We start from the raw sequence: 20175 nt of genomic DNA on the forward strand, positions 1-20175 counted from the left end.
GTTATAGTGGCTCACTCAATCAAGTGTATAACTTGGTGTATGGAACAGAAGCCATGAAGAAAACCATCAAGCTGGATGGTGGTTCCGAAAAGACCAGACATTATCATGAGAGAGTAGAAGAGTGTCAGGAATCCTCCCATCAGTCAAAGTTGTTTTGAACCATTCCCAGAAAGGTTAAGAAATGAGAGAGGGAAGGGGAGGCTTGCGATAGCTGGTACCAGCCAAAGAAAGATACTGCGTCCAGAGTGATCTCAAGGCTCTCTAGAATGGCCACTTTGGATAGAGCCTTGATCCGTGGTGATAGCTAGGACACCCAGATCTTGAAAAAGGATCATAACATCTTCCTGAACACCCAGAGGACTGTTGTCAACTGAAACAGAAAAACCATAAACTGATCGTGACTTCACAAAAGTGAAGAAATTGCTGCAGAGCCGCACAGTTGGGTATTTGCAGCTACACATCTTGGACTTTTAGGAAATCCTTAGAGCAAATCAATCTGAAGATGTGAAAGAAAAGTCTGATTTTGAATGGATGCCTAGAAAGGTTGGTTCAGCTCTAAAGAAGCTACTATGCTCATATAAAAAGGCAAGTATTGTGCACCCTGGCTCTTCGGATACCGAAAGATGGATGATTTCTGTAAGGCTGAAAGATGGAAGGTTTTATTGCAACAACCTAGCTCTTCTGCAAAAGTAGCAGAAAATCTCAAGTCTAATAAACATCGGATGATTGAGATGCCAGAACATAACTATTTTATTAAACCTTTTGTGAACATCAACCAATATAATTTCAAATTAATAAAATAAAAGTAAAGAAAATAAATATATATGACAGCTACAATTTGGTGGCTGCCTCTTTTGGCTTTTCCAACTCTGCCAAATTTCTCATAAACTTCAACTGAAAGCAGACACTTGAACAATCCTCAGCCCTGCACAATTTCTACAGGTAGTACAGGAGACTGGACAGAGAATTGTGTGGTTCTCTGTGGATGCTTTGCCCGACCAGGAAGGCCAGCTTGTGAGCGTACTGACACGGTGCTGGAACTCTGATGACACCCTAAGAGGAAAAAAACAGCAGTGAACAGGCAGGACTCCTGAAGTCCCCTCTCCAGTAATCTCCCAGTAACTACGTACAGGCCAGTTATAGTATTGGTGGCAGAGCTTGTAGGTCAGGCGCTGCATGTGGTCGGGCTTCAGGCCTCCGGTGTCGTACACAACGTTGTAATGTGTGGGGGAGACGGTCCCTTGTCTCACAGACTGGCTGATGATGAAGAAGTCATACCTGGGCGGAAGCAGACGACACGGGCGTTAATGGTTTATAGACGATAGTGTCAGCCATCGCTAATCTATCGAGAGCAACCTGGCATTTATAAAACCCAAGACAAACACAATAAATACCTGCTGTAAGTAAAAGATGTAGTGGATGTAGAGAACATCGGGTGCTTCGTCAGCACCACCCCGAACTTGGGCACACTGACGTTGCTGGGATGGCTTTCACTTTTCTTTTATAAAATCAGTGTTTATTAAATACCCAGTGTTCTCCATATGCACGATTGCTTCTACTTACAGCAGGATATTCTCTGTCTTTGTTCTGTATTGACGGCCCGTGTGCTCCTAGTTTCCATACATACTGACTTGTACTCCATTTCTTTCAGTTTAACCTGACAACTATGGAGACTCCGGAAAGTCCGTGAACAATGGATTTGGTTAAGGCTAAGTTCACATTGCGTTAGGGCAATCTGTTTAGCGCATATGCTAGCTGATTGCGCTAACGCAGATACCCGATCTGCGCTAGCGAGGAACGGACCTCGGACGCAGCAAGCAGCATCCGCGGTCCTTCCGAAACTAACGGGACATCGCTAGCGCGTGCCGAAAATGGCATGCGCTAGAGATCCGTTAGCACATTGCCGTCAATGGGTGCGCTAACTGAACCGTTGCATGGCGTTAATTGCGACAATTTTGCCATGTAACGGAGTCCGCTAGCGTTAACCCATTAACGCAATGTGAACCTAGCCTAAGCTGTCTGCGGTTGCCCTAAAGTCCATGCCTCCTCTGAGCGAGTTCTGTGCCGGAAACTTTACAGAAGAAGTTTGGATTAATTGCTGAGAGCATCGGTCAGATCGTTGCTGGCCACTTTATTAAAGGGGATGTCCACTACACGTTATATTAAGATTGGGCCCAAAGGTGTCTTAAAGGTCAAAAAGATACAAGCGCCCCCCCACTTCTATGTAACGCTGCCTGTGTCCCCCCATCCCTACAAGTCTCCGCACTTCTTCCAGCAGGGAACACAAAGTGACCGCTGCAGCCAGTTAGTGATGACCTTCAGCGATCACATTCTGTCTCAGCAGGAAGAGAATTGATCTGTATCACAGAGGAATGTCAGGGGTCCGGTAGGGGGCTTTTTTTTTTTTATTTAAGACCCCCCATTGGCCAATTTTTTTTTACATGTAACAGACAACTCCTTTAAGATACTGAGAACAACACATTTGAGCCTCCCGACCATGGAGGCCATAGGAACAGAGACCTATGGAAATATTTAAAACGTCGGAGGGTTTACAGTAAAATGCCTCCAAGTGTCCACTTTCCTTTGATCTGGATTAAAGGGGATGTCTGAAATTAGAAACCAGCGCTACTCTTTGTATGTGGCAGTGTCTGGTATTGCAGCTCATCACATTTACTTGACTGCCAGACAACTCCCAGTGTGGGGTCTGGAGTAAGGTGGGGGTCTCCCAGGAGTCACACTTCAGAGATTACTTGTCCTCCCTCCATACTTATTCTGGGCACATGTGTACTAACCATTCAGGTCTGGTGACTTCACTATCAACGATTGTTCCCGGTGGTGGATTCTGGAGCCGGCCGCCCACATTGGCAAAGAATCTGGCATTTATTCTTTTCTTCACCACCACCACGGTTAGTCTTGGGCTAAAAAAAAACAAACAAAAAAAATTATTTCTTGTGATTAATGAGCAGCATCTACAAAAACAGCAGAAGTGAGCAGAGTGGCTCCCATTAACTAGGCAATGTGATAATGGTCGTCCTCCTAAAACTGATCTAATGGAAGCGATGGCAACTACAAGCCGGCTTCTTAACCCCTTCATGACCCAGCCTATTTTGACCTTAAAGACCTTGCCGTTTTTTGCAATTCTGACCAGTGTCCCTTTATGAGGTAATAACTCAGGAACGCTTCAACGGATCCTAGCGGTTCTGAGATTGTTTTTTCGTGACAAATTGGGCTTCATGTTAAGTGGTAAATTTAGGTCAATAAATTCTGCGTTTATTTGTGATAAAAACGGAAATTTGGCGAAAATTTTGAAAATTTTGCAATTTTCACATTTTGAATTTTTATTCTGTTAAACCAGAGAGGTATGTGACACAAAACAGTTAATAAATAACATTTCCCACATGTATACTTTACATCAGCACAATTTTGGAAACAAATTTTTTTTTTGCTAGGAAGTTATAAGGGTTAAAATTTGACCAGCGATTTCTCATTTTTACAACGAAATTTACAAAACCATTTTTTTTTAGGGACCACCTCACATTTGAAGTCAGTTTGAGGGGTCTATATGGCTGAAAATACCCAAAAGTGACACCATTCTAAAAACTGCACCCCTCAAGGTGCACAAAACCACATTCAAGAAGTTTATTAACCCTTCAGGTGCTTCACAGCAGCAGAAGCAACATGGAAGGAAAAAATGAACATTTAACTTTTTAGTCACAAAAATGATCTTTCAGCAACAATTTTTTTATTTTCCCAATGGTAAAAGGAGAAACTGAACCACGATAGTTGTTGGCCAATTTGTCCTGAGTACGCTGATACCTCATATGTGGGGGTAAACCACTGTTTGGGCACACGGCAGGGCTTGGAAGGGAAGGAGCGCCATTTGACTTTTTGAATGAAAAATTGGCTCCACTCTTTAGCGGACACCATGTCACGTTTGGAGAGCCCCTGTGTGCCTAAAAATTGGAGATCCCCCACAAGTGACCCCATTTTGGAAACCAGACGCCCCAAGGAACTTATCTAGATGCATAGTGAGCACTTTAGCCCAGGTGCTTCACAAATTGATCCGTAAAAATGAAAAAGTACTTTTTTTTCACAAAAAAATTCTTTTAGCCTCAATTTTTTCATTTTCACATGGGCAATAGGATAAAATGGATCCTAAATTTGTTGGGCAATTTCTCCCGAGTACGCCGATACCTTATATGTGGGGGTAAACCACTGTTTGGGCACACGGCAGGGCTCGGAAGGGAAGGCGCGCCATTTGACTTTTTGAATGGAAAATTAGCTCCAATTGTTAGCGGACACCATATCGCGTTTGGAGAGCCCCTGTGTGCCTAAACATTGGAGCTCCCCCACAAGTGACCCCACTTTGGAAACTAGACCCCCCAAGGAACTAATCTAGATGTGTGGTGAGCACGTCAAACCCCCAAGTGCTTCATAGAAGTTTATAACGCAGAGCCGTGAAAATAATAAATACGTTTTCTTTCCTCAAATATAATTTTTTAGCCCAGAATTTTTTTATTTTCCCAAGGGTTACAGGAGAAATTTGACCCCAATAGTTGTTGTCCAGTTTCTCCTGAGTACGCTGATACCCCATGTGTGGGGGTAAACCACTGTTTGGGCACACGTCGGGGCTCAGAAGGGAAGTAGTGACTTTTGAAATGCAGACTTTGATGGAATGGTCTGCGGACGTCACATTGCGTTTGCAGAGCCCCTGGTGTGCCTAAACAGTAGAAACCCCCCACAAGTGACCCCATTTTGGAAACTAGACCCCCCAAGGAACTTATCTAGATATGTGGTGAGCACTTTGAACCCCCAAGTGCTTCACAGACGTTTACAACGCAGAGCCGTGAAAATAAAAAATCATTTTTCTTTCCTCAAAAATGATGTTTTAGCAAGCAATTTTTTATTTTCACAAGAATAACAGGAGAAATTGGACCCCAATAATTGTTGTGCAGTTTGTCCTGAGTACGCTGGTACCCCATATACACGTCGGGGCTCGGAAGTGAGGGAGCACCATTTGACTTTTTGAATACAAGATTGGCTGGAATCAATGGTGGCGCCATGTTGCGTTTGGAGACCCCTGATGTGCCTAAACAGTGGAAACCCCTCAATTCTACCTCCAACACTAAACCCCCCACACCCCTAACCCTTATCCCAACTGTAGCCATAACCCCAACACACCCCTAACCACAACCCTAATTCCAACCCTAACCCTAAGGCTATGTGCCCACGTTGCGGATTCATGTGAGATTTTCCAGCACCATTTTTGAAAAATCAGCGGGTAAAAGGCACTGCGTTTTACCTGTGGATTTACCGCGGATTTCCAGTGTTTTTTGTGCGGATTTCACCTGCGGATTCCTATTGAGCAACAGGTGTAAAACGCTGCGGAATCCGCACAAAGAATTGACATGCTGCGGAACATACAACGCAGTGTTTCCGCGCTGTATTTTCCGCACCATGGGCACAGCGGATTTGGTTTTCCATAAGTTTACTTGGTACTGTAAACCTGATGGAACACTGCCGCGGATCTGCAGCCAATTCCGCACTGTGTGCACATAGCTTATTTCTAAAGGTATGTGCACACGCTGCGGAAAACGCTGCGGATCAGTTCAATGTAAACCTATGGGGGAAAAAAAATCGCTGTACACATGCTGCAGAAAAACTGCACGGAAACGCAGGGGTTTACATTCCGCAGCATGTCACTTCTTTCTGCGGATTCCGCAGCGGTTTTACAACTGCTCCAATAGTAAACTGCAGTTGTAAAACCGCAGCAAAATGCGCAGAAAAACCGCGGTAAATCCGCGATAAATCCACAGCGGTTTAGCACTGCGGATTTATCAAATCCGCTGGGGAAAAATCCGCAGAGGACCAGAATACGTGTGCACATACCGAAACCCTAATTCTTACCCCAACCTTAGTGGAAGAAAAAAAAAATGTTCTTTATTTTATTATTGTCCCTACCTATGGGGGTGACAAAGGGGGGGGGGGGGCTGGTGTCACAGTGATCAAAATGCACTTGAAACGAATCCGGCCGGCAGATTCGGCGGGAGTGGATTGGAGTGCAGGGGGGCTGGATCGGAGTGCAGGGGGGGGGGTGGATCGGAGTGCAGGGGGGGGGGTGGATCGGAGTGCAGGGGGAGGTGGATCGGAGTGCAGGGGGGGGGTGGTTGGAGCACGGGGATGGGATTGGAGCACGGGGGTGAGTGGACAAGAGCACGGGGGGAGCGGACAGGAGGACGGAGGGGAGCGGAGCTGTGTACCGGACTGATCGGAGGACTGGGGGTTTGCAGACCAGTGTTTCCAGCCATGGCCGATGATATTGCAGCATCGGCCATGGCTGTATTGTAATATTTCACCAGTTTATTACTTTCATCAGCCAATCAGAGCGATCGTAGCCACGGGGGGTGAAGCCACCCCTGGGCTGTACTACCACTCCCCCTGTCCCTGCAGATCGGGTGAAATGGGAGTTAACCCTTTCACCCGATCTGCAGGGACGCGATCATTCTGTGACACAGCATATGAGTCACAGGTCGGATTGGCACCGACTTTCATGACGCATACGCTGTGTAACAGGTCGGGAAGGGGTTAAAGAGGATGTTGAGGAAAAAAAAAAAAAAAAGTGGACCAAATGGTAAAAAAACAAAAAGCAAAAAAAAAACACGGAATTCCATCATTGGATTTTGTTTTGTTGCTGTTCAACATGATTCTTCAGGTCAGTACAATTGTGGTGATCGTAAACTTGTAAGGTTTTTTTATGTATACTTTAGTGGTTGAAAACAGATTTTTGTGTACTCACCATAAAATTCTTTTCTCCGAGCGAATCATTGGGGGACACAGACCATGGTGTATGCTGCTGCCACTAGGAGGCTGACACCAAGTGAATACACAGAAAGTTTGCTGCTCCCCTGCAGTATACACCCTCCTGCTGGATCCCAGAGAACCAGTTCAGTGCAAAAGCAGCAAGAGAACATTAACCCCTTTCTGCCAGCTGACGGCATAGTACGTATCCCCCGCTTTGAGGTGGGCTTCGGCGGTGAGCCCACCTCAAAGCCGCGACATGTTGACATGTGCGCACAATGGACGCGAGCGCCCATTAACTAGTTCAATGCCGCTGTCAAACTGACAGCGGCATTTAACAAGCGCTTCCAGCCGCGCAGCCGGAAGTACGCGCACCGCTGACCTCCGTCACTTGATTGGGGGTCAGCGGTGCGTTGCCATCACAACCAGAGGTCTCCTCAAGACCTCTATGGTTGTTGATGACAGATTGCTATGAGCGCCACCCTCATACAAGCCTGTAATTGCGCTGCATAGAGGTGATCTGTGCATCTCCTATTTAGCAGAGGGGATCGAGTATTGGATGCTTCTAGCCTCCCATGGAGGTTATTGAAGCATGTATATATTATTATTATTTTTTTATACTATCTATCTATCTATATATCTATATATATCTATATAGATCTAGATATATATCTATAGATATAGATATATATACACCATATATATATATTTTTTTTTTTTAAATCTAAAAAAATAATAATTTTTAAAAAATATAAAAAGTTCAAATCACCCCCCTTTCGCTCCAATCAAAAAACAAAAAACCTACACATATTTGGTATCGCCGAATTCCGAAACGCCTGATCTATCAATAAAAAAAAAAAAGGATTAACCTGATCGCTAAATGGAGTAACGAGAAAAAAATCAAAACGCCAAAAATTACTTTTTTTGGTTGGCGCGGGCGATAAAAAGAACGTATCTGCACAAAAGTGGTATAATTAAAAACGTCAGCTCGGCTCGCAAACAATAAGCCCTCACCCGACCCCAAATCACGAAAAATGGAGACGCTATGGGTATCGGAAAATTGCGCAATTTTTTCAAAAGTACAACTCGGCCCACAAAAAATAAGCCCTCAGATGGCCATATTGACGGAAAAATAAAAAAAGTTATGGCTCTGGAAAGAAGGGGAGCAAAAAATGAAAAAAAGCTCCGGGGGTTAATAACAGTACAACATGTCAAACAAAAGAACAAGCACAAGCCATTAGGCTAACAAGAAGGGTGCGGTGTCCCCCAATGTGTGGCTCGGAGAAATAAGGATTTTTGTGTACTCACCGTAAAATCCTTTTCTCTGAGCCACTCATTGGGGGACACAGACCGTGGGTGTATGCTGCTGCCACTAGGAGGCTGCCACTAAGTGATACAAAGAAAGTTAGCTCCTCTGCAGTATACACCCTCCTGCTGGCTCTCAGCTAACCAGTTCGGTGCAAAAGCAGTAGGAGATCAATAACAACATATGAGCGTATAGCATTCCACATATGAGAGTATAGCATGTCAAATTATAAAACATGCACAAGCTAATAACAGGGTGAGAACTGTCTCCCCCAATGAATAGCTCGGAAAAAAGGATTTTACGGTGAGTACACAAAAATCCCTATTTCTCCTTCGCCTCACTGGGGGACACAGACAGCGGGACGTCCCAAAGCAGTCCCTGAGTGGGGATAACATCAGATCAGGCCTTGTGAAACTGCTACTTACAAGTGCGCCACCACGGCCTGCAGAGTCCGCCTGCCCAGACTAACATCTGTGGAAGTCTGGGAATTATAGTGCTTCAAGAATGCGGACTGGACGAACCCGCAAGCTTGCAGGCTTGCTTTGCCAAAGCCTTTTGCCTAGAACACCAAGAAACCTCGATAGACAGGGAGATAGATGTCAGCCTAACACGGAAGGACTCTTGGATGGTGTAACGAATCCACCAGGCTAACATGGCCGATGAAACGGCTAAACCCATCCTGTAACCGTCAGGAAGCCGTCCTCTTACCGTCAGGAAGTCCAAATAAAGTGTCCAACCTTCGGAAGGATGCCGTCCTCGAGACGTACCTACTCAGAGCAGTCACCACGTCCAGAATATGGGGAACCCATTCCGTTTTGTGGACCAGTGCTGAAAAAGAGGAGGAAGAAAGATTCCCTCATAACTGTGGGAATACAATACCACCTAGGTAACAAGGGACGGGCATGGCCTAAGGGCAACCTTGCCTTGATGGTAATAAGAAAAAAAGTCTGAAAACAGAGCGGCTAGCTCCGAAGACTCGTCAGGATAAGGAGATCGCAGAGAAAAAAAAAGGGCGACTTTCCCTGATAGTAAAGTCTGTCCGGATCAAAAGGAGTCTACTGTAAGACTCCCAGGATCATTAAGGTCCCAAAGATTTAACAGTATGCGATAGGGAAGAACCACATGTGAAGACTCCCTGCAAGGAAGTCCATATTTGCAGTTTTGTTGCAATAAGAGTGAAAAATACTAGTTCCGCAAACGAGAAAAACCTGACATGGTCAGTGCGGATCTCCCAGGGTCAATGGGGCCCTTCCTGCTTCCGAAAAGATCTCGGAAGTAGTGGAAGAGGGGTTATGGAAGAACCAGAGCATGCACTGCGATGGCTTTTAGATCTCGAGGCCGAACCACGAACTAGAGCACATTGGCGTTCAGTCTGGACGCCATCTGACCTACATCTGGAGTGCTCCAGAGAAGACAGATCTGATGGAAGACTTCCGGGTGAAGTTCCCACTCACACAAGGCGGGACTCTGATGGCGTCTGCCGCCCAGAGTTCTACTCCTGAGATGTATAGTGCCAAGATCAACAAATGATAGATCGTGGACCAACAGAGAATGTGAGGTACCTCGACCATGACGTCTGAACGTGGGTACCTGCTAGATGATTGACGTACGGCACAGACGTGGGATTATCCGATTGAATCGGATGGGGTGACCCGCCAGAAGGCAGTGGACCTGTTGTAGAACTAGCTGTAAAGTTTGGATCCCCGGAACAATGATCAGGAGAAGAGGACTGCCATCGGTAGTCACTAATAACCATTAAACCGGGAGAAAGGATCTTCCCTGAATGAGGAAGGCGCTCAGACTACCCTCTGAAAGCCTGTTTGACCTGCAGAAAGCGAGAGGAGCGAAGGAAATCGCTTCCATAGTCATCACCAATTTTCCTCAGAACCCTGCTAGCAAATCGAATGGAATGAGGGGATGAGTGAACAAGTGTGCGAGCTCCCTGTTGAAGGGCGACGGCCTTGTCTCAAGGGAGAATCACCATGTACAGCACCAGGGAATCAATGGTGCTATATAAATAATAACCTTGCTTTGCGCAGGCGTGTACTACAGGGGACAGAGAATGAACTTCAATCCAATATTGCGGCCAGCATGCAGCCAGCGGGTAAGGAAAGGGTAAATCAAACACCTGAAAACTCTGCCCATATGACTAAAAACTGGTCCCGACAAATTCAGGTGACAGGTTCCCTTTAAGACCAGGGAATACTGGTCCTGTGCCTTTAAGATTAGGCAGGAGATACTGGTCATGTGCCTTTAAGCACAGGTGGAAGATGCAGGGGGAAGAGAGCAGTACTTCCTTACCCGGTTGCAGAGTCGTTGTGCCCCTATAATGCAAAACCATAGCCCCTGTGTGAGTGCGCGCCAGCAGGGTGGACCAAGATGGCCACCGGGAGTTGCAGAGGTGGTAAAGTCTCGCAGAACGAGAGGTGCCGATTCGGGGGCGGAGTCACAGCGTGTTGTGGGCAGAGCCTCATGACTTCCATGAAAAGGCCCAAGCCGGGGCCTAAATTTCTGCAGCCGGCGTGAGCAATACCAGGGGTAGAATAGAGGGACGTTGCCGAGAGAAGCGATCACTCCCGTGCCATAGAAGCGCCAGAAAAGGTGGGCGGAGCCTCCTTAGCGCGCCATAGTGTGGGCAAGGCTTCCGGGATGCGGCCTACAGATCGGCCAAAGCCTGGGGCTACATTTTTGCAGGCGGCCGGAGCTTACCTTAGGGAGGTGGGCCACAGGGAAGCGGAGGCTGCCTGTCAGCATGTGAATATCCCACTGCTGACTGGATGCACTCACCATCGGTGCACGTACTGGCATGGAGCCACCGCGATGACAGTTTCAGCGCCAAGGAAAGCGTGCGCACTCTACTGTTCTTCAGGTATTGCAGCGTGGACGATGCAGGGATAGACGGGTATACTTTAATCCACCGTCCCTTTGTTAGGGAGGTGGAGAGGAACCGTCCGCCTCCTTGTGCCATCCGCATTCACAGTGGTGGGACAGTGGGGGCTGCTCGGACGCCATAGAGAGGGGCCTCTGTACATCCACAGAGTTCAGCCCCCGGGTGGACAGGGCCAGTTGTCCGGCATTAGGCCTGGCTGAGGAAGAGGGTACGTGGAGGCGACACTCCATGTGCTCGTCAAAGTCAGGGTGTGGGGAGATCTGTGCCCTTGAAGGGACCCGTCACCCCTAAGACTCAGTCCAGGCTTGACATTCCACGTCGCAGGAGAAGATACGGAGAGGTGACACTCTCCGTGCTCGCCTGTTGATGGTTTGGGGAGATCGGAGCCTTGAAAGGATCCGTTGCCCCTTCGTTGTAGAAAGTAAAATCAAAAATGGAAAAGGTAAAAATAAAATAAAGAGTTTTGGGTTTGAATAGCAGACCCGTCTGTGTGCCTCCTACAGACACCAAGCAAGAACTGGTTAGCTGAGAGCCAGCAGGAGGGTGTATACTGCAGGGGAGGAGAGAACTTTCTGTGTATTACTTAGTGTCAGCCTCCTAGTGGCAGCAGCATACACCCATGGTCTGTGTCCCCCAATGAGGCGAAGGAGAAAAGGATTTTACGGCAAGTACACAAAAATCCCTGTTTCTTCTTTGCCTAATTGGGGGACACAGGACCATGGAACGTCCCAAAGCAGTCCCTGGGTGGGAAAAAAACAACCAAAAACATCAGGCTTCATGTAACTACGGTCCAGATGTGTGTCACCACAGCCTGCAGAATTTTTCTGCCCAGCCCCGCATAATAATAACAACCTTTATAAAGCACCAACATATTCCGCAGCGCTTTACAGCTTAACAGTTTCAAACACAACAGTCATAAGTAACAACATTAACAATACAATAATTAAAGCAAATCAGCCAAAGCTTGAGTATGACCATTATGGTGCTTCGAGAAAGTATGTAGGCTGGAACAAGTTGCGGCTTTACAGACCTGCTCCGCCGATGCCGTATGACCCAGGAAGACCCCACTGACTGACTGGACTGTGCTCTGATCCCCGCTGGTATAGACTTACCTCTGATGCGGTAGAACTCCTCAATGGTGGAACGAATCCATCTAACTATAATAATAATAATCTTTATTTTTATATAGCGCTAACATTCTGCAGCGCTTTACATTTTGCACACATTATCATCAGTGTCCCCGATGGGGCTCACAATCTAAATTCCCTATCAGTATGTCTTTGGAATGTGGGAGGAAACCGGAGTGCCCGGAGGAAAAAACTCTTTGCAGATGTTGTCCTTGGTGGGGTTTGAACCCAGGACTCCAGCGCTGCAAGGCTGCAGTGCTAACCACTGCGCCACTGTGCCGCCCTAACTATCATGGCCTTCGAAGCGGCTAGACCCTTCGTGTGACCCACAGGAAGCATGAACAAGGAATCTGACCTTTGGAAGGACGCCGTCCTTGAGACGTACCTTCTCAGAGGTCTGACTACATCCAGAGTATGGAGAGCCCTTTCCACCATGTGGACTGGAGTCGGACAAAATGAAGGAAGAACAGTGTCCTCATTAAGGTGAAAGGATGAGACAACCTTGGGCAAAAAAGATGGGGACGGCCTTAGGACAACCTTGTCCTGATGGAAAATAAGGAAAGGTGCCCGACGGGACAGAGCAGCCAGCTCCGAAACCCGCCTGCTTGATGTGATTGCAACAAGAAAAACAACTTTCCAGGAAAGCAAGCTGAGCGAAATGTCCGGAAGTGGTTCAAAAGGAGCTTCCTGTAAGACTCTCAGGACCAAGTTAAGGTCCCAAGGGTCTAAAGGCATGAGATAGTGGGGGAAGCACATGTGTAACCCTCTGAATGAACGTCTTCACCTGAGGATTTGTCGCAATCCTATGTTGGAATAAGAGCGATAAGGCAGATATCTGGCCCTTGAAGACAAGAGGAAGACGTTCACGAGCCTTGCACCAAGCAAAAAAATGTCTTCCAGGTACGGTGATAAATGTGTACCGACGCAGGCTTACAAGCACTGATCATTGTGGATGTGACCCGCTGTGAAAAACCAGCCTGGGTCAAATCTAGGATTCAACGGCCAAGCTGTTAAACACAGGACCGCTGAGTTCTGGTGGTAAATCAGTCCCTGGGAGAGGAGATCTGGACGATCCAGCAGTCGCCAAGGTACATTGGCGATGAGGCGCACCAAATCTGCGAACCACACCCGGCATGGCCAATCCAAAGCGACCAGGATCACTGGAACCCCTCCCTACTTGATCTTCCTGATGACTCCGGAAGAAGCGGCAGCAGGGGAAAAATGTACAGAAAACGGAACAGGCGCCACAAACTAACCAGAGCATCCGCTCCTATGGCTCTTGGAACTCGCGACAGAGCTATGAACCTGGAGACTTTGGTGTTCAGTCTGGACGCCATCAGATCCACATCCGGGGTCCCCCAACGAACACAGATCTGTTGGAAAACATCTGGATGAAGTTCCCACTCCCCCGAGGCGAGACCCTGGCGGCTGAGAAAGTCTGACGCCCAGTTTTCCACGCCTGGTATGTGCACTGCTGAGATTACCGAGTGGTTCCTCTCTGCCCATCGGAGAATGCGAGTTACTTCGCACATGGCTGCCCTACTGCAGGTATCCCCTTGATGGTTCATGTATGCCACAGCCGTGGTATTGTCAGATCGAATTCGGATGGGGTGACCCGCTAGGAGATTATGAAACTGCAGTAGCGCTAGCCATATCGGTCGGATTTCCAAGACATTAATTGGACGTTTCGATTCCTAAGATGACCAGCGGCCCTAAGTGGTGTGGTGACAAAAAACTGCTCCCCAGCCCAGAAGACTGGCATCAGTAATCAACACTAGTCATTGGACCGGCAGAAAGGACTTTCCCTAGTTGAGGGAAGAACTCAATGTCCACCATCTGAGAGTTTGCCTGACCTCCGGGGATAGGCGAGGGAGAAAGGGTTCCTGTCCCAAGGCGCTAGAAGAGTAAGCTGTAGGGGACGGAGGTTCATCTGTGTGAAAGGAACCGCTTCCATTGCTATCCACCATTTTCCCCAGTACCCTCATTGCAAAGTGGATGGAATGAGGGGATGACTGAGAAAGTGCGCGGTCTCGTGGCTGAAGGGCTTGGACCTTGTCTTGAGGGAGAATCACCAACCCTCGCGAGGTGTCCAGGGTGATGCCTAAAAACGGGATATCTGCTGAGCTAGAACGGGGGAAGACTTGGCTAAGTTTTTCAGCCAACCCAGACGAGAAAGAGTATCTCAAGTGAATGGACTCCGCGCAGTCGTGAAAAGACGGACCCTTGACCAGGAGGTCGTCCAGATAAAAGCAGGATGACCACGCCCGGAGAGTGCAGAATGGACATGACAGCCACCCTGACCTTTGTGAAAACCTTGGGAGTGGTAGCGAGGCCGCAAGGCAAGGCCGTGAATTGAAAATGCTGTTCGCTAATGGTGAAACGAAAAAACTTTTGGTTTAAATCGGGATGTGCAGGTAAGCATCTCGAATATCGATGGATGCTAGAAACTCCTCTTTTTCCATTGATGTGATAACTGAACGAAGAGACTCCATGCGGAAATGACGGACCTTGACAAACTTGTTTAGAAGTCTAGTATGGGTCTCCCTTTTTCCATCCTTTTTTGGGACAACCAATAGGTTGGAGTAGAATCTATATAACCTTTCATTTTCCGGAACCAGGACAATGACGCCATTGCGGCGCAAAGAGACTTTGCCCTTGCCCTTGATGCTGGAAGTCGGGAAGGAAAGAAACGAGCCGGGGGAAGCGAAGAAAAATAGATTTTGTATCCAGAACACACCAGGTCTCCGACCCATTTGTCATGAACGACTGAGAGCCAGACCTGGTGAAACAGAAGTAGGCGACCGCTTACCCTGCTGGTGTCGACCGGATAACCCCATGAGTCATTGGGAGGAAATTCTGTGGGACCTAGATCCCTTAGATCCAGACTGTTTGATCTAGCCCTTCCATTGCTCATTGGACCTAAAGGATGCCTGGGGCCCTCTGTTCGTGCGAGGAGAGCGTCCTGATCCTGAAGAGGTAGTGGGATTGGACCAATTCGGATTGGCGAGAAAGGATCAGAAACAGATTTGTTGTTGACGCCGAAAAGGACGCCTAAGCCTCTGCTTGGGAAGAAATTTGCTCTTTCCTCCAGTAGCATCCGAGATAAGCTGATCCAGCTTCTTTCCAAACAAACGCCCACTCTGGTGAGGAAGAGATGTCAGACTTTTTTTGATGCAGAAACTGCCTTCCATTCTTTGAGCCATAAAGATCTTCTGATAGTGATGGCATTTGCCACTGATAGAGCTGCACAGTTGGCCACATGCAAAGAGGCGTGTACCAGATAATCTCCTGCCTGAGAAATATGGCAAGCTAGCTGCGCTGCCTCCGGAGGAAGATTACTGCTCTGAATAGAATTAGCCAAGGTCTCCGACAAGGAAACCATTGCTTTTGCTACCCACGCTGCAGCAAAGGAATGATATAGAGCCACACCTGAGACCTTCAGAGTTTGGTTGACGGCCTCAATCAGAGAATCAAATGTCCTCAAAGTCGGGTGAAACTGGATCTAAGGAGACGTCAGTTTCATACTCAGAATAGAGTTCACGACCAACGTCTGAAGACAGAGAACGAGAAACAGAACTCACAGACGCCATGGCACGCGAGTGTACGGAAGACGTACTGCGGATCAGTTTCCTAGACGCTTGTACGTTTCTAGATTGTGTGCTGCCCCTGCTAGCCAGAGAAAGAAAAAAATACTCCTCCAAGATGGCAACGTCGGTGCATGTGCGGTGGCAGCTATCGGATCTCCTCTATAGACACAAATAGATGCTACTGCGCAGGTGTGGCGGGCACCATTTTAAAATAGGGATTTTTGTGTACTCACCGTAAAATCCTTTTCTCCGAGCCACTCATTGGGGGACACAGGACCGTGGGTGTATGCTGCTGCCACTAGGAGGCTGCCACTAAGTAAATACAAAAAGGGTTAGCTCCTCCTCTGCATTATACACTGCCCACTGGCTCCGGATAATACCAGTTCCTAGCAAAGTAGTAGGAGATTAACAAGATTTAACCTTATGAACAACATGTCAGAGACTAAAATACTTATCATAGGCAACAAGCCAAAACAAGGGTGGGTGCTGTGTCCCCAATGAGTGGCTCGGAGAAAAGGATTTTAAGGTGAGTACACAAAAATCCCTATTTCTCCATCACCACATTGGGGGACACAGGACCGTGGGACATCCAAAAGCAGTCCCTGGGTGGGAAATAACAACCCAACAGTGGAAACTTATGGCACCTGCTGTCTACAGGTGCGCTACCGCTGCCTGCAGAATACGCCTACCCAGGCTTGCATCTGAAGATGCCCGAGTATAGACATTGTAATGCTTTGAAAATGTGTGCAGGCTAGACCAGGTCAAGCGTTGCAAACCTGCTCTGCAGTCACTTGATTCCGAATGGCCCAGGAAGCACCCACCGACCGAGTGGAGTGTGCTTTGAGGCCCGCAGGGATAGGCTTGCCTCTGACGCGATAAGCCTCTTGAATAGTCGACCGAATCCATCTGGCGACTGTCGACTTAGAAGCGGCCAGTCCCTTCCTGTGTCCCGCCGGGAGCAAGAACAGAGCATCCGTCTATCGAAAAGATGCCGTCCTGTGGTCATGAATGGTACTTCGCCTGGTTCTGTCCATGGGCTTCCTCTGGTGGTTGTGAGTGGGGCGGCGGCTTCTGAGGTTCCTTCCATAGGTGACGAGGTTAATTCGTTAGCTGGCTGCTCTATTTAACTCCACCTAGATCATTGCTCCATGCCACCTGTCAATGTTCCAGTATTGGTCTAGTTCGCTCCTGGATCGTTCTTGTGACCTGTCTTCCCAGCAGAAGCTAAGTTCCTGCTTGTTTTTCTCTGTTTGCTATTTTTCTGTCCAGCTTGCTATTTTGATTTTTGTCTTGCTTGCTGGAAGCTCTGGGACGCAGAGGGAGCGCATCCGCACTGCGAGTCGGTGCGGATGGTCTTTTTGCGCCCTCTGCGTGGTCTTTTTGTAGTTTTTTGTGCTGACCGCAAAGTTACCTTTCCTATCCTCTGTCTGTTCAGTAAGTCGGGCCTCACTTTGCTAAATCTATTTCATCTCTGTTTGTAATTTTCATCTTTACTCACAGTCATATGTGGGGGGCTGCCTGTTCCTTTGGGGAATTTCTCTGAGGCAAGGTAGGCTTTATTTTTCTATCTTTAGGGCTAGCTAGTTCCTTAGGCTGTGACGAGGCGCCTAGGGAGCGTCAGGAGCGCTCCACGGCTATTTCTAGTGTGTGTGATAGGATTAGGGATTGCGGTCAGCAGAGTTCCCACGTCTCAGAGCTTGTCCTGTATTATTAGTAACTATCAGGTCATTCCGTGTGCTCTTAACCACCAGGTCCATTATTGTCCTCACCACCAGGTCATAACAACGTACTTCCTGAGAGCTCTAACAAGGTCCAAGGAGTGAAGAACCTTCTCCACGCAGTGCGTTGGAGTAGGGCAAAGGGACGGAAGTACGATATCCTCATTGAGGTGGAAGAAAGACACCACCTTCAGGATTAAAGTAGGGGACAGTCTGAGGACCACCTTGTCCCGGTGGAACGTAAGGAACAGCGTCCGACAGGAAAGGGCAGCCAACTCAGAGACTCATCTGTTCGTGGTAATAGCGACGAGAAAGGTCACCTTCCATGAAAGAAGAGATAGAGAGATGTCCTGCAACGGCTCAAAGGGAGATTCCTGCAAAACACCTAGGACCAGATTAAGGTCCCAAGCCTCTAGAGGCGGTCTGTAGGTAGGCACGACGTGAGAGACTCCCTGAAAGAACGGTCTGACCTGAGATTTGGAAGCAATTCTTCGTTGAAAAAGGACTGACAAGGCTGAGACCTGCCTTCTAAGGGAACTTGGCGAACGCCTCAAGTCCAGACCGGATTGGAGGAAATCCAGGATGGTAGGGATGCTGAAAACCATCAGAGGGAGACCTCTGCTTCTGCACCAATCAAAGAAGATCCTCCAGGTCCGATGGTAGATGCGCGATGACACCGGCTTTCGGGCATTGATCAAGGTGGAAACTACCTCACGGGAAAAACCCGCTTGAGTCAGAACCCAGGATTCAACGGCCATGCCGTCAAACACAGGGCCCCTGAGTTCTGGTGATAGATCGGGCCCTGAGAAAGTAGATCAGGATGATCTGGTAGGCGCCAAGGAACGTCTGCGATGAGCTGGACCAGCTCTGCATACCACGCCCGGCGAGGACAATCCGGGGCGATGAGAATTACCGGGACATCCTCTGTCCTGATCTTCCTGATGACTCTGGGAAGCAGGGGCAGAAACAGTTAAGGGAGGTGAAACGGACTCCAAGGAAGGACTAGCGCGTCCGCCCCGATTGCTCTGGGATCCCGGGGCGGGGCCACAAACTGAGGTACCTTGGCATTGAACCAGGAAGCCATCAAGTCTACGTCCGGAGTACCCCAACGAAGGCAGATTTGTTGGAATACGTCCTGATGGAGAGACCACTCTCCTGAGGCAAGACCTTGCCGGCTGAAAAAATCCGCAGCCCAATTCTCCACTCCTGGAATGTAAACAGCCGATATGACAGAGTGGTTGTGTTCAGCCCAGCGAAGGATGTGCTCTACCTCGCGCATTGCAGCTCTGAGGCGGGTGCCCCCCTGATGATTTATATAAGCCACAGTCGTGGCATTGTCCGACTGGATACGGATGGGGAGGCCTGCTAAGAGATGATGGAACTGCTTTAGGGACAGCCGAATTGCACGTATCTCCAGGATATTGATTGGAAGACGAGACTTGTGATGAGTCCAGGTTCCCTGCGCAGTGTGATGGTGAAAGACCGCTCCCCAGCCTAGGAGGCTGACGTCGGTAGTGACTACCAGCCAATGAACTGGAAGGAAGGACCTCCCTTGGAAAAGAGAGGATCGGAGCATCCACCATTGGAGTGTCTGCTTGACCCGAGGAGAGAGAGGACACAGTCGGTCGAGGGAAAATGGACTCCCGTCCCATACGTCCAGCAGAGCGTGCTGGAGGGGACGGAGGTGTATTTGCGCAAATGGAATCGCCTCCATTGCGGCCACCATCTTCCCAAGAATCCTCATGCCGAAACGGATGGAACAGGGGGACGGCTGAAGAAGCTTCCAGACCCCCTGTTGAAAAGCCAGGACCTTGTCCTGAGGAAGAAGCACCAACCCTAGGGAGGTGTCCATGGTCATGCCCAGGAAGGAGATCCGTTGAGCTGGAACAGAAGATGATTTTTTTAAGTTGATCAACCAGCCCAGCCGAGAAAGAGTATCCAAGGAAATGCGGACGCACTCCTCGCAGGCTCGGAAAGATGGACCTTTGACCAGAAAGTCGTCTAGGTAGGGAAGCACGACTAGACCCCGAGAATGCAGAATGGCCATGACCGCCGCCATGACCTTTGTGAAAACTCTGGGGGGCGGTGGCGAGGTTGAAAGGCAAGGCCGTGAACTGAAAATGTTCCTCTCAGACGGCGAAGCAAAGAAACCTTTGATGACGTGGGAAGATTGGGATGTGGAGGTACGCATCCCGGATGTCGATGGATGCTAAGAATTCGGCGTATTCCATTGAGGCAATGACGGAGCGGAGAGATTCCATCCTGAAATGACGGACTTTGACAAATCTGTTCAAGAGCTTTAGGTCCAGGATGGGCCGTACTGTTCCATCCTTTTTGGGGACCATAAACAGATTTGAATAAAAACCGCAGAACCTTTCGTCCTCTGGGATAGGGACCGGGTTGGAGGAGGAAATGAAAAATCGATTTTATAACCGGAGGACACCAGATTCCTGACCCACTCGTCGTGAACAACTGCGAGCCAGGCATGACGAAACAAGAGAAGGCGTCCGCCTACTTTGCTGGTGTCGTCAGGACGATATTGCGAGTCATTTAGAAGAAGATGGTTGGGGTCTGGATCCCCTGGACCTAGACTGTGTGGAGCGGCCCATCCAGGAATGGTTGGGCCTGTATGAAGCCTGAGAGCTTTTGTCTCTGCCGGGGCGGCGCCCCGAACCAGGGGAACTGGCTGAGGAATGCCATGCATAATTTCCATGAAAGGGTCGAAAATGAGCCTACGGCTGTCGTCGGA

General features: G+C 48.5%; 1 protein-coding gene across 1 annotated transcript in view; it reads right to left on the reverse strand.

The window, feature by feature from the left end:
* Positions 1-639: 639 nt before the first annotated feature.
* The window catches only part of LOC138671353 (piwi-like protein 1), a 176822-nt gene continuing 157286 nt past the window's right edge, over positions 640-20175 (reverse strand). Inside the window, exons 19-21 of the mRNA XM_069759454.1 lie at positions 2793-2918; positions 1131-1278; positions 640-1053 (exon numbers count right to left, since the gene is read on the reverse strand). Coding sequence (XP_069615555.1) covers positions 937-1053; positions 1131-1278; positions 2793-2918 — 391 coding nt within the window. The 3' untranslated portion in view covers positions 640-936. The remainder of the gene's footprint in view (positions 1054-1130; positions 1279-2792; positions 2919-20175) is intronic.

Source organism: Ranitomeya imitator, chromosome 3, assembly GCF_032444005.1.
Source record: "Ranitomeya imitator isolate aRanImi1 chromosome 3, aRanImi1.pri, whole genome shotgun sequence".
NCBI classification, from domain to species: domain Eukaryota; kingdom Metazoa; phylum Chordata; class Amphibia; order Anura; family Dendrobatidae; genus Ranitomeya; species Ranitomeya imitator.